This window comes from Chrysochloris asiatica, unplaced genomic scaffold (assembly GCF_000296735.1).
Source record: "Chrysochloris asiatica unplaced genomic scaffold, ChrAsi1.0 scaffold00349, whole genome shotgun sequence".
Classification (NCBI taxonomy): domain Eukaryota; kingdom Metazoa; phylum Chordata; class Mammalia; order Afrosoricida; family Chrysochloridae; genus Chrysochloris; species Chrysochloris asiatica.
Window position 1 is genome coordinate 2,555,665 of NW_006408867.1, and position 18,031 is coordinate 2,573,695.

The following is an 18,031-nucleotide window of genomic DNA, read 5'->3' on the forward strand; positions in this document are numbered from 1 at the left end:
GCAGTCTAATGTGTATCCTACAGCAACACACCAGGACTCCAAGAGTTTTCATTGGGAAATGGTATGATCAGAAAGGAGCTCTCGTAGCATAGTGGGCTATATAACCGCAAAGTCAACAATTTGAGCTCACCAGCTGCTCCGCAGGAGAAAAGTGAGGCTTTGTACTCTTGTAAAGATTAACAGCCCTCAGAAACCCTAGACAGGATCTCTGTGAGTCTGAACCAACTCGGTGGCACACAACCACCAACCACCACCATCCTGATCAAAAAGATAAAGAAAACTACTACATAGGTACTGAACTATATGGGAATCCATGGGTAAGCAGGGTGATCATTTTAAACGAACACGTTTTTGTTTCTTCTAAATCTGCCTTTTAAGAGATGTGTATAGTAATACGTTGAACCACTTCATAGTGCTCTAGGATAACACTATACTACTAACCACAAGGTCAGTGGTTCTAACCCACCAACTGCTCTGTGGGAGTAAGATGAGACTGTAAAATATTTACAGCCTTGGAAATCCCATACACTGTGAGTTGGAACTGACTTAGCAGCACTTAACAACAACATAGTAATAATATATATTCAATTTTATCTCATTTAATTATACTTGCTTCAAAATGTATTTTGTTTAACCCAGATCAACAAAAGTCAACATTGTCTAGGAAGAAAAACCCCAAATCTACTTAAATATATAGTTTATTTTGTCTCTGCATTATGAAATAAGTATCTTTTTTAGTAAATTAAATTCAGGCAAGGCTGTCACAAAGAGATGATAAACTTTGTGGTTAATATGTGGTAGATTAAAATTTTTTGACTACTACCCTGCCGAGACCAACATTTTGGATATCCAAATTATCATAAAGAATTGTCTACCTCCAAAAAGGACTCTGGGTGTGGTGTTGTAGGGTAAGTACTGGACTGCAAACCACTAGCGCTTCAAACCCACTAGCGTCTCCTCATAAACGCTATATAGAGTCACTATGAGTCGGAATTCACTTGGCCGCACTTAACAACAAACAATACCCCCAAGAAAACAAACCCATTGCTAGTGAGTGTATTCTGACTCACAGTGACCAACAGGACTGAGTGGAACTGTCCCATAGTGTTACCAAGGCTATAAATCTGTGTGGAAGCTGACTACAACATTTTTCTCCCATGGAGTGGCTTGGTGTGTTCAACTTACTGATTTGTAGCCCAAGCACTTAACTACTGTATCACCAGAGCTCCCAATCGTAGTCTAAGGAAATTATAATTAGAAAGGTATCTGTTATCCTGAATGATCTTATATATTTAAAAACATATATCTGCATCTATTTGAAATAGTTCGTTGCTGTCATCTGTTCCTTAGTATAATAAATAATTGGCCAATCAGGCAAAGAAGTTATTCAGGCTACACTAAAGACATTGAGTGTAGTTTAATGTTCTGTTAAATCTAAGTTATATTGAACAAGATTAAATTTTCAGCAAATAAGGCATTGCTTTTGTTCTGTGCTGTCAAGTCAGTTCTGACCCATAGCTACCCTGTACAGGATTTCCAAGGAGTGACTGGTGAGCTCAAACCACTGACATTATGGTTCAAACTGACTTTGCAGTCCAGCGCATTAACCCACAGTACCACACCAGAACTCCAAATTAGACATAAAGACAATATTATTGGTCCTACTATCTCTTAAAATAAGACATTAAGACCAATAATATTTCCAGATCAGTTGAAAATCTTCACTTTACTTTCTTGTTCTTTCTTTCTGAAATTTGTTCAAAGTCATCTTTAATGTTTCTGGCAGTGTTATGTTTGTGTTTTATAGGTCTCCTGCAAGCGCAAAATCTTTTAACGCAACTACCTCAGCAAAGCCAAGCCAACCTCCTACACTCACAGCCAAGCATCACCCTCACCTCCCAGGTCAGTTCTCTTCCTTTGAGGTTGCTTTCTTTTGCCTTGTTATTTTGAGGGCAGGGGTTTCTGGGCTTGTTTAATCTTTTTCTTTTAAAAAAAAAAAATTGTCTTATAAAAATAATCTCATCAGTCTTCAAAAACTGACTACAAGTTCAGGTTAGGCTTACAGCCTAATGCAGCAATACTGCCAAATTGATGTTACCTGTGATAGTCTTCAAGAAGTCCCTGTTTCCTTGCTTGTTCATAAAGCATACTTTTCCTAGGGGTGTAAGTGAGTAAATTGAGTCTGAGCAATTCAACCTCTACCCCATTCCACTAGTTGGCAGTAGAGATTACCATTTGAACTAGAAACCTATGGACAGCTTTGGCCTTTCTCAGAACTGCAATCTCTGTGCTTTCTTTCCTGTCCTCTCAACTCTCAGATGTTGCTTTACCTCACTCTCACTAGAATTGAATCATATAAAAGTTATCTAAGTACCTAAAGATTTAAGTGTTTAACCGACTTCTGCTTCTTAGGTAACTGTGACTTTTGAGCATGTCATTTCACCTCTCAAGTTTCCTCATCTGTAAAAATGGATGACTGAACTAATTGTGAATCCCACTTCTAGTTCTGCCTCTCTTTTTCTGCAGTCATAGACATGATCACTTAATGCTGATACATTACTAAATTTGACAACATTCAACACTTAATTATGATTATAAACTCTTGCAAACTAGGAACACAAGAAATCTTCATCAACCTTGATTAAAAAACCTCCACAGCAAAACCTAACGTCTGTACGTAATGATGAAAGCCTGAATACTTTCCTCTGAAGGTCAGGAATAAATGAGGCGAAGATGTTAACCATTTCTGTTCAGCTTTAAACTCAAGGCCCGAGCTGTGCGCTAGGCTGGAAAAGGAAATAAAAGGCATACAGATTAGAAGGGAAAAATAAAAATTGAATTAATAGACAACATGATTGTATGTGTAGAAAATTATAGCAAAAAAAATTTAAAATTTGCACTGAGAAAAGAAAAATCTTTTAAACAAATGGTGCTGAAACAGTTGACTTCATATGTAAAAGAAATAAACTTTGGCCCTTATTCCTCACCATGTACAACAATTAATTTAAATGGGTCATGGATCATCCAAACTTCTAGAAGAAAATTTAGAAAATTTTTATGTCCTTGGGTAAGAAAGTAATTTCTTAAATAGGACACATGAAGCACTAGAAATATAATAAATTTAATTTCATAAAAATTATAAACTTCTGTTAAGAGAATGAAAAGTCACAAACTAAAGAGAAAATAATACATGTATTGATAAGACTATGTCCAGACTATCTGAAGAACTGATCTGAGGAGACTTCAAAAGTTCATGGAAAAATGGAATTAGAAGCTAATGGAATTTTTCCACAAAGTTTTTGAAGCTCCCTCATACAACTCAATAATAAGACAATACAATTTTTTTTAACGTTAAGAAAATTGAAGGTATTTCACTAAAGAAAATATATGATTGTCCAGGAATCATCTGCAAAGATGCTCAAAGTTGTTACTCATCAAAGAAATGAAATTAGAAGACTATAATAATACCAAGTGTTGGCAGGAATATAAAGCAGCTCAAACTGTCATATATTGCTGATGTGGTTACAAAATGGTATGCACATTTGGAAAGAATGTTTGACAGTTTTTTATAACTTTAAATATACATATACATTCTGTTGTTAAGTGCCATAGAGTCAGTTCCGACTCACAGTGACACAATATGAGGTTTCTGAGGCTGTAAATCTTTGCAGGAACAGAAAGTCTCATTTTTCTCCCATGGAATTCCTGACTAGTGTGCTTGAACTGCCAACTTGTGGTTTGCAGACTAGTGCTTATCCTACAGCGCCACCAGACTCCCATATATACATTTTTTGTTGTTGTTGTTAAGTGCCATCGAATTGATTCCAACTCATAGTGACCCTGTCTAGGGTTTCTGAGGAGCTTGGTGAGCTTGAACTGCTGCCCTTGTGGTTCACACCGACTTTGCTGTCCAGTGCCTTAACCCACAGTGTCACACTAGGACTCCACATATACATTATGACCCAACAGTTCTGTCCCTGGAAGTAAAAGCATATGTCAACACAAAGAGCTGTATTTTGGACGTTCATAGCAACTTTATTCATGAGCATTCCAACAGTCTAGATGTCCTTCAGCTGGTAATGAATGTTCATATATCCATATCATTTTGGCGCTGTTGTTGTTAAGAGCTGTTAAGTTGTTTCTGATTCATAGTGACCACCCTGTTATAGAATTTCCAAGGAGCAGCTGGTGGATTTGAACCATGTATGAATTTTAGAACCATTGTGTTAAGTCAAAGAAGCTAGACAGCTGATACTTCATAATATTATATGATTCAGTTCACATGACATTTTAGAAATGACAAAATTTAAGGACAGAGAGCAGATATGTGGTGTAATATTCTGGAGATGAGAGGTAGGGGTTGACTTCAAAGGGGCACAGAGAAACTTGGGGTGATGGAAATGTTTTGTATCTTGATTGTGTTAGCAGTTACATGACTGTATGTTTTTGTCAAATCACATACATGAAGTTCTACACTTTAAATTGGTGGATTTAACTGTATGTAAATTGTATGGAGTCCTGGTGTGACAGTGTGGGTTAATGCACCAGACTGCAAAGTCATTTGAACTGCAAGGTAGGTGATTCAAGCTCACCAGCTGCTTCTTAGAAACCCTATGCAGAGTTTCTATGGGTTGGAACTGACTCGATGGCACTTAACAACTACAGCAACAAAAATATATGAATAGAAATAAAGGTTGGGGCTTTGTAAATAGCTGTTACCAAAGACTCCTTCCTGGCCTGCATGCTCTGCATACAGTGGCAGGGTAGTTGTAGCTTAATTGTGACTCCTGCTCACTGAATTCTACTCTACCATTTCTAGATGTGGCCCAATCCAGCCTGAGGTTTTTGAAGTTGGGGTAACTTATCAGTAACCACCCCACCTAAAGGTACCCAAGCTCTTTTTAGTCCTTTATTTTATGAGAATGGGGCTACTTCAGATCTGAAGATGAAGTAACAGTCAAATGGTTGAGACTTACCACTCCTTATTAACTTAAGTTTCACTGTGAAAATCCTCACATTAGAGGAATCGAATATGATTGATGCTGTTTTTGGCTCCTTCAAAATGACCAAGTTGGAACTTCACTCAGTGTCAGCATGTCCTGGAGATGAACTTTGTTTTCTTCATTGAAGCAGGATACTAGGAAGGCGAGTACTCTGATTGTTGCCTGGATAATACCTATTGTGTACTTTTCTAGGCCAGTTAGTTCAGGTGAAGAGGGCACAAGGTCAAGGTCAGAAGTTATGACCCAGTTAAATTACAAGACCTAAAACCCACAGGAACATACTTAACTGCAATCCTGGCCTATAATCTCACACCTGGACTGTTGTGTATTTGAGGATGTGTCACCTGGTACCTCCCAAAAGTGAATTCACAGTAGAGCATGTTTTATTCAGAGCTTTGGAAAAGAACAGAGTAACCTATTTTAAGGAATTAAATATTTTTAAATTACATAAAATAAGCTACAAGAATATTGAAAGAGATTTTATCAGAGTTAGAAATAGGTGAACGCTTTCTCAGATTTGTAGCAACAAAGAAGATACTAGGGAAAAGAAAATTTACCCATATGATCATTTAAAACTGATATACACTCAAAAATAAAGGAAAAGCTAGACTGGGAAAATTATTTGCATTAATATGACAAACAAAGGCTTGATATGTATCATTTGAGTTTTTTTTTTAATCATTTGATGAACTCTTTAAGGATAAGAATAGGATTTCATTCATCGATAAATGGGTTTAATTTAAGTTCAGTTTACATCAAAGAAAATTTTCCCGTGCGCCGGTTATTATGTCACATAGATAACATAATAACCGGCACATGGGAAAATTCTGACTTTACAAGAGAACGGTAAATTAAGACACAATGGAGTAACATTGTAAAACTGCAAACACAGATCATGTGGGGAAAACTAGCATTGTATAATGGGGATCAACATTATGTTTTGTATCAAAAGCCATAATGTTGCTCATTGTTTTTGTGAAGTGCCATGGAGTTGGTTCTAACTCATGGAACCCTCTTCCTGAGGCTTTTTAAATCTTGTTGTTAAGTGCCGTCGAGTCGGTTTCGACCCATAGCAACCCTGTACAGGGTTTCCGAGGGTGTAAATCTTTACGGGAGTAGAAAGCCTGATAGTGTAGTGGAAAACTTCAACTTAATCCGGAGGAGTGGCTGGTGGGTCCTAACCATAATGTACCCTTCATTCAGTTATCAGAAAATCTTGTGAATTTATCTTAAGGAACTAATTACAAAGGTGGAAAATAATTACAATGCACCAGGCTTTTTCATTGTTGTGTTAACTATGTTCTTAAAAACACAAACGAAAAACTTTGGTGTCCATCAATGAAGAAAAGGTTAAATAAATTGTGATAATGTCTCCTGGTGTGGCGATGTTGGATAGGCACTCTACCATAGGTCCGTTTGAACAGCAAGGTTGGCTGTTAAAACTCATCTGCTGCTCTTCGGAACCCCTACACAGGGTCACTATGAGTAGGAACTGACTCAACAACACTTAACAACAACAACAACATTGTCTCAGTCAGCCTTTAAAAATAGTAAGTCTGAATGATTCTGAAGACCATGTAACACCATAGAAAAACTCACACATGGTGTTAAGTGAGAAAGGCAGAGTATAAGGTATACACCATACAGTTATAATTAAAAATGTAAATCTGTAGAAAAGATTTGAAATGAATACACAAAATGAAACCTGTTATACTACATTCTTTAAACTCCAGGTGATTTGCTTTTTCCCTTGAATAGTTTCAATGTTTAATTTAGAGTACTGTCTAGAGTACTATCTTGCATGTTGGAGGCCAAGTTGTGGCCTGTGTAGGGTCATGCGCTGGACCACAGGATCAGTTTAAACTGCAAGGTCGGCAATTCAAACCCACCAGTTGCTCCTTGGAAACCCTACACAGGGTTGCTATGGGTTGGAACTGACTGGATGGCACTCAACAACAACAACCTTACATGTTAGAGATCTGATGAGGCTAAGCCAAATAGATTGGTCTCTGCTATTTTGTAACAAACTCTAAGCAGCATATTTATAAAAGAGATTTTTTTAAATAAAGAGGAGTTTTATGTTAGTTAACAATACCTTTTTATTAAAAGGCACAAGATACATACATTTAAAGCATTTTAAAAGCCAAATAAAATGAGTTATCATTTTTGTTTTGCTCAGAACACTTAAGATTTTTAGCCATGACTGTAATTATTGTTTTTAAGTGCCATTGACTCAGTTCTGACTCATAGCAACCCTGAGTAGGGTTTCTAAGGAGCAACTGATGGGCTTGAAATACTGACCTTGTGGTTAGCAGTCCAGTGCCTATCCTGCAGCACCACACCACATCTCCAAACTGTAATTATAGTATATATAATTTTACAGTCACCATTTCTCACTTAACACTATGTTGTAACTATTTTTCTACAGTGTTCCATGGTCTTCATAATTCTCTGAATATAGCTGCTTCCTTAAGTTGCTCACTTATAAGCATGCTTCAGTTGTAAACTTATTTTTTTGTGCTTTCTTCTTCTTCTTCTTACTGTTCTATTCCCTCTCTAACAGCCAGCAACCCCGACACGTACAATAGCAGCAACCCCAATCCAGACGCTTCCACAGAGCCAGTCGACACCAAAGCGAATTGATACTCCCAGCTTGGATGAACCCAGTGACCTTGAGGAGCTTGAGCAATTTGCCAAGACCTTCAAACAAAGACGAATCAAACTAGGATTCACTCAGGTAGGATGAACCCACTTTACTTAGATTGTTTCCTCAGCTGGGTCTGAAAAGGCTACTCAGGAGCAATATGTTTTTCTGCCTTGTTTTTGTTTTAAACTACCTTTTTCTTAGTCATTTTCTATACTTAGACTGGTAATATATATGAGTATATTCAGTTATTAGTTTAAAATTTATTACTAGATTTCTATGAGAAAACAGTCATGAGAAATTTTATGTATACCACTAAATTGTGAGTGTATCTATGATTTTAGGATTACAGTGAAGGTTTTGTTATTTGAAGAACTTCTGGTTCTAGACCTTAGTGCTATATATGTAAGACTGAGAGTAAAGATGACAGTGTCTTATAATAGCTGAAAGGAGAAAAGTTTAAAAACTTACTTAGAGAGAGGGAATGAGAGATACACATGAATACACATATAGGAAGGGACTTTTAAAAGTTCATGGAAAAATTCTATTAGCTTTTAATTCCATTTTTTTCATAATTTTTTGAAGTCCCCTTATATATATATATATATATATATAGCCCCTTGGTGATGCTATGGGACAACACTGGACTGCTAACCTCAAGGTCGGCAGTTCAAACCCACTCCTCAGGAGTAAAATGAGGTTGTCTGCTTCCTTAATGATTTACAGCCTAGAAACCCTATGCAGGGTCAGAAGCAACTCAGTGGCAGTGGGTTTGAGTTTTGAGTTTGTATATATACTGGAACTCCTCATGTGAAACTAAATAATCAAGTAGATTACTAAAGGTGAACAGTCACACTCAAAATTCAAACTTAAAAAAAAAAAATTCAATTATTAGAGAACTTTTAAAGTAGTCTATATTCTAATGGTTTAAACAGGAATCAGGCAAAATAACATTACTGTTCCAAACACTGTCACTGACTTACTCTTTCATGATCAAGTTTGAAAAAAAATGTCTTAGGGAGTTGTGCTAGTATAATCTCCAAAGACATTTAGTGCCATCTATAAAGAACCTTGGTGGTGCTATAGAATAAGCACTGGACTGCTAACCTCAAGGTTGTTAGTTCACATTTGTGAGTACTTGTTTGTTGAATGAAGTAACATTTAATAAATAAGTATATATCTGTATACATCTGTTGTATATGTCTGTATACATATACATACTCACACTATCCTATTTCTTTGCATTTTACTGTAATTGGAAGGAAATCAATCAGCAGTCTACTTCAGCTCTGGTTAGAATTCGTGTACTCGGAGCTGTCAAGAAAACATTCTGCAGTGATGGAAAGGTTCTGTATTTATGCTGTCCAGCACCTGTGACCATTGGGCACTTGATAGGTGGTTTGTTGTGCAGAGGAACTGAACTTTTTATTTCATTTGAATAAATTTAAATAGTCACGTGTGGCTGGTAATTATTGGATTGGACAGCATAGGATTTAGGTCGCTGAAATTCAGGTGTTCTCTATCATTTTATCTTTTAGTTCTGACATTGCTTCTTTGTAGAACTTTTCTGTCAGAAGTTGCTTACCAATAAGAAAATGTAGTTTAAAAATGTTCTCTCCTTTCCCTGACTGCCACCTAATGCAGCTGCAGACAAACAATGTAATGCCCAAAAGATGGATTGTAAGGGTAGAAGAATCATTGTTGTTGTTGTTATATGCCATGGAGTCGGTTCCGACTCATAGTGACCCTGTATAGGGTTTCCGAGGCTGTAAATCTTTACGGGAGCGGAAAGCCTCATCTTTCTCCCGCGGAACAGCTGGTAGTTTCCAACTGCTAACCTTATGGTTCGCAGCCCGATTCGTAACCACTACGCTACTAGAGAAGAATCATAGAACAGAAATAATTTTAATTCAAAATGATGTTACTAGGATAGCTGGGAGTTGACTGTCCCATAATTAGAATGAGTTATTTAGTACTTTGCACCAGAAATATTATTGCTTTTCTGCCCCATCAGAAATGGAAATGAGTGGTGGGTGAAACATTTAAACTTCCATGAGTTTCTGTTACTTATATGTAAAATAAGTATAAAATACAGTTTTTCCCAGCTCTAATGAGAAAGATTCAACTGCAAGAAAAGCACAATATACATTTCAAAGGTTACAAGTTTATAGAGAAACATCTTTTGTAATATATTCAGGGGATCATTGTTCTGCCATAAGGTTACCAAGTTTTCACTGGCTATGAAGGTGTGACTAAATGTGTCAAACTTCTATTCTGTGGATTTATATCTCTAGAATGAATATTTAAAAAGGCCAAGTGGGGGTTGGAATACCTTTTTGTAACAAACTTTGAAATCCAAACTAAAAGTGGAAAATACATTTTTTTGACTGCTTCCAAAAATACTTTACAGAAAGGGGGAAAAAAGAAAGAATGAGGAATCATTTCTAAATTTATGTAGGTGATAAAGGTAAGTTGACTTTTTAAAGATTATTACATCTCTTCACTTAATGGGGTTGTTACAGTATCAGTTACTGTCTTTTGAAATTAGTAGCAATATTTGGCATCTTGACTGTTAGACAAGGTTATGGGAAGAGATTGGAAATGGAGACCAGTGCTGACTGCTGCCACTATCAGCCCCTAAAAGAGGCCTCCCTGGAATATAGTGCTCAGTTTAAGGGTGCATGTTTTTGTGGGACCCAGGATATGGAATGTTATCGACTCTTGTCTGAAACATTAGGGGCCACCCAGAGTAAAGACTATAAATGTGAGTGAAATGAATCTTTTTTCCTTTCCCCTTTTCTTGCTCTGTATTGTTGTCCAGGGTGATGTTGGGCTTGCTATGGGTAAACTGTATGGAAATGACTTCAGCCAGACCACCATCTCGCGCTTTGAAGCTTTGAACCTCAGTTTTAAGAACATGTGCAAGTTAAAGCCACTTTTAGAGAAGTGGCTAAATGATGCAGGTGGGTAAATATATAAGAAATGTCCTTACTGCCCTTTGGCCATTCATCGGGAAGATTGTTTTATAAATTGGAGTTTATATCTTTATTGCATTATTGATATTACAAAACCCTGAATCTCACTCATCTGAGCAAGACCCATATAAGTTATGGCTATGTGAATCAGAGAGCTATTTCATTAAAACACTCTAGGAGTCTTAGTGTAAGCAATCAGCAATAATTTTTAGTCCCGAGATATTTCTTGTATTTGAACCAGGGTGAGGGACCACACATAAAGTTGAAGGAAGAGGATAAGAAAGCCTTAAGTATTTATATAAACTTGAAAAACAAGTGTATGGATTGTCATAAAATTTGTTCTGGTACTATTTCTGTTTTTGTTACTAAAAGTGACCTCACATATTCTGTACATAAAAAGTTGTGCTGCTAGTTTTTTATTGTTGTTCTTTTAGTGTGTTTTTTATTTTTATTTTGGAGTTTGTATGTATGTTGTACTATCTTTTCACTTAATTGTTTTGTGCTCATGTTATCTTTTGGAACATTGGGATTGAATCCCAGAATCATAGACTGAATGCTGTAAGGAACAGAGAGACTGTCTAGCATGGTTCTCATTGTAGATGTAAAAAAAAAATCAGGTGTCTGGGAAAGATAAGCTTTAGCTACTCACCCTTGGACGTTTAAAGGAGTAGCTCTGGGTAAGGATTAGGCCTCTGTCATCTTACAGAGTAACATTGGGGAGAACCACTGGCTTATTACTCTATCCATCCATCTATCAGTCTACCTCATATATAGAGAGAAGAAACTCAAGGATGTGTATGACATTTCCAGGGGCATAAGATTATTCGATAACAGAACCCTGCTTTAACTTTAAAAAACAATTTATAAGTATGTCATTATTTTTTGCGTTGTTGTTAGACGCTGTTCGGTTGATTCCAACTCATAGCCACCCATTATAGGCTTTCTGTGGAGCAGCTGGTGACTTTGAACCACCAACCTTATCAATCCCAACTTGCGGTCCAGTGCTTATCCTACAGCACCACATCAGTACTCCACTTTTTGCCTTAGATTAATAAATAAAATGAGGGATCATTTGCAAGAGAAATGTTAAATGTTCAGTAATTTCCACAATGTTTTCTTCCTTTTATTCCCAGAGTTATTAAAATAAAATTACAAACACATAAATAAATAAAACTGGGAAAGAGGTAGAGCTAAGTCTTAGAGTTGTTGTTGTTTTATGCCGTGGAGTCGGTTCTGACTAATAACGACCCTGTACAGGGTTTCCGAGGCTGTACATCTTTACAGGAGCAGAAAGCCTCATCTTTCTCCCATGAAACAGCTGGTAGTTTGGAACTGCTGACTGTGAGATTAGCAGCCTGGTCTTAGAGAAGGAATAGAAAACTATGCTTTTTTAAAAACAGAAGTCAACAAGTATTGGTGACAGTATAGTTGCCATCCTGAGACAAAGAGAACTAATGGAAATGTGAAGAACCATACTGATAAAAAATGCAATAGGGCTTCAAAAAGTTCATGGAAGAATGCAATTAAAAGGTAATAGAATTTTTCCACAAACTATTTGAAAAGCCCCCTTATATATAACTCATCTGAAAAACCTTATTATACATGAATTATTATGCTAATCTAATTTTATTTCCACGTTTTCTTCTTTCTTACAGAGAACCTATCCTCTGATTCTGCTCTCTCCAGCCCAAGTGCCGTGAATTCTCCAGGGTTGGGAATTGAGGGCTTGAACCGTAGGAGGAAGAAACGCACCAGCATAGAGACCAACATCCGTGTGGCCTTAGAGAAGAGTTTTTTGGCGGTTAGTAAGGTTTCTCTATCACTTGTCTTTTCACTTTGTCACACTGTGGCGGCTTGCGTATTGCTACCAGTATTTTGAATGCTGGCAGGGTCATCCATGGTAGCCAGGTTTCAGCTGAGCTTCCAGACTAAGAAAGACTCTGAAGGAGAGGCAGACTACTCTGAACGTTTAGCCACTGAAAACCTATAAATAACAGCCAGATAGGACCAGAATAGTGGATGTTTAAACATGATGAAAAACACCAAAATCCTGTCAGATACAGTGCTACAAGAGGGGCCCTGCAGGTTGGAAGGCCACTCAAAATTTGACTGGGGATGAGCTGTCTCCTGAAAGTCAAGTTGACCTTCATTTGCTGATGGGGCACAACCAAAAATGAAAAATAGCTGTAAACACTCATTAATAATTGAAACATAGAATGTACAAAGTATAAAATCTAGGGAAAGTGGGAGTTGTCAAAAAGGAAAAGCATACGCATTGATCCTAGGCATTGGTGAGTTAAAATGGACTAGTTTCAAAATGGTCATTTTGAATCTGACAGTCACATGATTTACTATGCTTGGAATGACAGATTGAAGATGGAATGACATCTCATTCATTGTCAAAAAGAACATTTCAAAATCTACCTTGAGCTATAATGCTGTCTGTGATAGGATAATATCCATCTGTCTACAAGGAAGACCAGTTAATACCCTCTTATTAAAATTTAAGCCAATTAAGATGAAATTGAAGAATTCTACAAATGCCTTCACTCTGAAATTGATCAGACATGCAATCAAGATGTATTGATACTTACTGGCTCAGTAGTTGGAATATATAGCCTTGATGATAGAAATGATGCAGCAGATCACACAGTAGAGTTTTGCGAGACCGATGACTTCTTCCTTGCCAAATACCTTTTAAAAACAATATAAAATATGATTGTTCACATGGACTTTACCAGATGCAATACACAGAAACCAAATTGACTATATCTGTGGAAATAAATGGTGGGAAAATCCATATCATCAGCCAGAACAAGGCTGGGGTAGACTGTGGAACAAACCATATGTAAGTTTAGCCTGAAGGTGAGGAAAATTTAAAAAGGCCGTGAGAGCCAACATATGACCTTGAACATATCCCATCTGAATTTAGAGACCATTTCAAGAACAGATTTGATGGATTAGATACTAATGACCAAAGACCAGAAGTTTTGTGGGATGACATCAAGAACATTATACAGAAAGAAAGCAAAAAGTCATTAAGAAGACAAGGAAGAAAGAAGACCAAAACTCTGGCACTTGCTTTCTAACATAGAGGTGCTGAAGCAAATAGAAGAAATGAGAAGGTAAAAGAGCTGAACTGAAAATAAGGACAGCTCAAGAAGACAAAATCAAATATTACCATGAAGTGTGCAAAGATCTGTTAGAAAACCAAAAAGGGAGAACACATTCAGCATTTCTGAAGCTGAAAGAACTGAGCAAAAAAATTCAAGCCTCAACTTGGATTACTGAAGGATTCTTTTGGCATAATATTGAATGATGCAGAAAGTATCAAAAGAAGATGGAGGCTCTGAGGATCAGACTTTAGCCACCTAGCAGACATAGCAAAATGTCCCTTATCTGATTATTCAGTTATGCTGGTTAGTAATTCCATACATGAGCCCTGGATACCCACAGATAAATGTAAAAGCCTTCCCTAAAAGCCGAGACTGTAAATTCCAAAAAGGCAAAGTTCCCCCCCCACACACACACACACAAAAAAAAAAAGCTAAAGAGGATAGAGAGAAACTCTGCTAACTGATGGTATGTGGAGGGGATTATAATCAATGTAATGAAACAAGGTGTATGAATGTTTGAATGTGAAACCGATGATGTGCCCTGAAAACTTTCACTCAATCCACAATAAAAACCTTTAAAAAATAAATAAGTAAAACATACAACATTGAAAAAAAAAGAGAAGATGGAATAGACAGAGTCTCTGTTCCAAAAAGAAATGGTTGATATTCAGCCATTTCAAGAGGTAGCATATGATCAAGAGCCAATGGTACTGAAGGAAGAAGTCCAAGGTGCACTGAACTCAATGGCAAAGAACAAGAGTCCTTTAATTGATGGAATACAAATTGATATCTTTCAATAAACTGATGCAGCACTGGAGGCACTCACTCATCTGTTCCAAGGGGACACTGAAGGGGTTAAAATCAGGAAAATTGTGTACCAGGGTTATGTTATTTCACTGTACTTACTGAATCTGTATGCTGAGCAAATAATCTGAGAAACTGGATTATATGAAGAAGAACAGAGTTTCAGGATTGTAGGAACACTTATTTAAAATCTATGATATGCAGATGGTACAACTTTGCAGGTTGAAATTGAAGAGGACTTACATACTTATAAAGATCAAAGACCACACAACCTTCGGTATGTGTTGCACTTCAGTGTAAAGGAAACAAAAATCCTTACCACTGGAGCAATAAATAGCATCTTGATCAATGGAGAAAAGATGGAAGTCAAAGACATCACTTTGCTTGGAACCACCATCAACACTCATGGAAGCAGCAGTCAAGAAGTGAAGCAACATATTGCATTAAAGAAATCTGCTTCACAAGACCTCTTTAAAGTGTTGAAGTGCAAAGATGTTAGTTTGAGAACAAAGGTGTACCTGACCCAACCCATGGTATTGTCAATAACGTCGTGTGAAACATGAAAAATGTTGTACAATGAATAAGGAAGGCCATAGGCAAATTGATGTATTTGAGTTACTGTGTTGGAGATCAATATTAAAGGTACCATGGACTGCCGGAGAACAAACACATCTTTGTTGTAAGAGATACAACCAGAATGCTCCTTAGAGGCCAAGATAATCAGACTTCACCTCTCATACTTTGCACATATTATCAGAAGGAATCAGTCCCTGAAGAAGGATATGATTCTTGATAAAGTGGAGGGACAGTGAATAACAGGGAGAGACCCCCAACTAGATGGACTGGCACAGTGGCAACAACATTGGGCTCAATTGTAGCAGTGTTTGTAAGGATGTAACACAACCTGGCTGTTTTTCGTTCTGCTGTGCATAGGGCTGCTATGGGTCGGAACTAAACAACATGTATCAGCAGTGAGGTTTTCACTTGTCACATACATGGAATGTTTGTGTAGTACTAGTGTCAGACACTGCAGACAATAAAAGATTACCTTGACAGCCTCTGTCCTTCTTTATGGACACTTAAAACAATGGAAAAATAAGGAGAACCTAGATTCCTGGATACCAAGTCAGAATTCAGTGCTGCAGGGCTCAGAACCAGGCTCACCTGCACATGATGAGCATTCAGTGTGGGGGAGATGTCAGCTGCTGAAGGCTGCCTGGGAATTCTATAGATGGCAAAAAGTGGGAGGAAAACCCTTCAGATAGGAAATGCAGTATCAGAGGAAAGTGTAGTTTGGTTTGAACTCCTGGTGTGGTGTGGGAGGATCAGCACTGGACTGTAAACCATAAAGTTGGCGGTTCAAACCCACCAGCTGCTCTTCGGAAACCCTATACAGGGTCGCTATGAGTTGGAACTGGTGTGATGGCACTTCACAGCAACAACATGCCTAGAAGGGTAGCATGGGACCGGATCACAAGGTTTTGAATGTCAGGTTTTGGAGTTCAAGGTAATTCAGCAGATAAATATGTAGCTTATTTTGGGGGGGAGGGTCTTAGAGGCAGTGTCAAAATCAAAGTTTTCAACAAGATTTTGACTTTCCTAATTCAGAAAATGCTTCAACACAGTGGGAAAATTGAGTCACGAATCTTTATGACCTTGATTTTTTTTTTTTTTAAGCCAAAATCCCTTCATCTGTGAAATGCTTGCCTTTCTTGCCTAACAGACTTATTGTGAGGTCCAAAATAAAGTACGTAAAGTATTGAGAACGCTCTTAAATTTCTACTAGTATGTAAGGTTCTATTGGTGTTTTATTAATTTTATTCAAGATTGATAGACATTAAAATCATGAAAAATTTATAAATACTCAGGAATAACTTATCCTAACTTAATACAAATACATTTAGTAAATATACATTAATTAGAATGTGTACAGAAACTTTTGTATTACAAGTGAGCTAAAGCATATCCAGCTTCATTCTCTGCCTTTTCCCTCCCACTTTTGGTTTACTTATATGCTGACATAATTATGGCAGTAGTTTAAAAAGTTATTCCGAAAGATGATTTTTTTCCCCCCTTTAGAATCAAAAGCCGACATCAGAAGAGATCACCATGATTGCTGATCAGCTCAATATGGAAAAGGAGGTGATACGTGTTTGGTTTTGTAACCGCCGTCAGAAGGAAAAAAGAATCAACCCACCAAGCAGTGGTGGGACCAGCAGCTCACCTATCAAAGCAATTTTCCCCAGCCCAACCTCCCTGGTAAGAAGTAAAACTCAGGGACATAAATTCAAGGCTGAATTTTGAAAATTGACAAATAATCTGTTAAATCAACATACTGTATAATAGACATTTATTGAATAAATGTATGTAAATTCATATTTTAGGTGTTTTCAAGATAATGAACTGTCATGTTGTTGTTAACCCAAGAACTTATTTGTGTTTCTTATTTTAAGGTGAACCATTTATTTCATATTTTGTAGTTTGTTAGGTTACCTTTTAACCACAGAGAGTGTCTTAGGCTGGGTTCTTTAGAGATGCAAAGCCAGTGGACCAGGAGAGAGAGAGAGAGCGTGCGCGCGCGAGAGAGAGAGAGAGAGAGAGTGTGTGTGTGTGCTGGGTGAAGGGTTACAGAGCTAGCTAATCAGTTTATTTTGAGGAAGTGGTTCACACAGTTGTAGAGGTTGACAAGTTCTAAGTCCATGGCTCAATTGTCAAGCTGAAAGCTTTTCCTGACTCACACAGTTCTAGGCTTCTGGCTACAGAGATGAATAAATCCAAGGCCATAAGGTAAGATGGCAGGCTGCTGCTGGTTCCAAGAAGCCAGCAGGCAATAAGGCTGAAGTCCAAAGAACCAAAAGTCAGATGACAAGATAGATGTAGTATCTAAATCCTGCAAAAACAAGACACCTTTTCTACAGTGTCCACATATATTGGGAGCAGGTTACACCTCCAAGGAAACTCCCTTTCAGTTGATCAGCTGCTCATAGCAGATCTCATAATGGGAGTAGGGTGGGGAATGCACACCTACCACAACTTAACTGCCAAACCACTGACAATCCTGGCCACCCAAGTTGACACAGAACCTTAACTATCCTAGAGAGTAAATTTGCTCCTAATTCCAGTTATCTCAAAAAAATCTTTGGTTGCTTTTTATTCCTATGAGCTCTTAAAGCCCAGTTTATTACACTTATACTTATGTGATTGAACAACAGTAAATTCTGAGCCTAATTTAAATAGTTCTGAACTTGTATAAAGCTAGTATCTCCAGTCTTTTACTCTTAAGCAGTATGTGGCCCTTTCATAGACTACCTCATGAGTAACCTATGTTTGAAGGGAACTACAGTTGCCATGTAAATATACAATGATTTAGAGTTGGATAACCAAAAGGGAAGAACACAGTCAGCATTTCTCAAGCTGGGGGAACTAAAGAAAAAATTCAAGCTTCAACTTTCGTTATTGAAAGATTCTCTGGGCAAATTATTGAATGAT

General features: G+C 37.4%; 1 protein-coding gene across 4 annotated transcripts in view; it reads left to right on the forward strand.

Moving 5' to 3' along the window:
* The window catches only part of POU2F1 (POU class 2 homeobox 1), a 284,637-nt gene that overhangs the window by 231,972 nt on the left and 34,634 nt on the right, over positions 1 to 18,031 (forward strand). For all 4 annotated transcript variants that reach the window (XM_006875998.1, XM_006875996.1, XM_006875997.1 and 1 more), the window contains 5 exons: positions 1,808 to 1,902; positions 7,567 to 7,740; positions 10,469 to 10,610; positions 12,278 to 12,423; positions 16,622 to 16,801. In XM_006875998.1, coding sequence (XP_006876060.1) covers positions 1,808 to 1,902; positions 7,567 to 7,740; positions 10,469 to 10,610; positions 12,278 to 12,423; positions 16,622 to 16,801 — 737 coding nt within the window. The remainder of the gene's footprint in view (positions 1 to 1,807; positions 1,903 to 7,566; positions 7,741 to 10,468; positions 10,611 to 12,277; positions 12,424 to 16,621; positions 16,802 to 18,031) is intronic.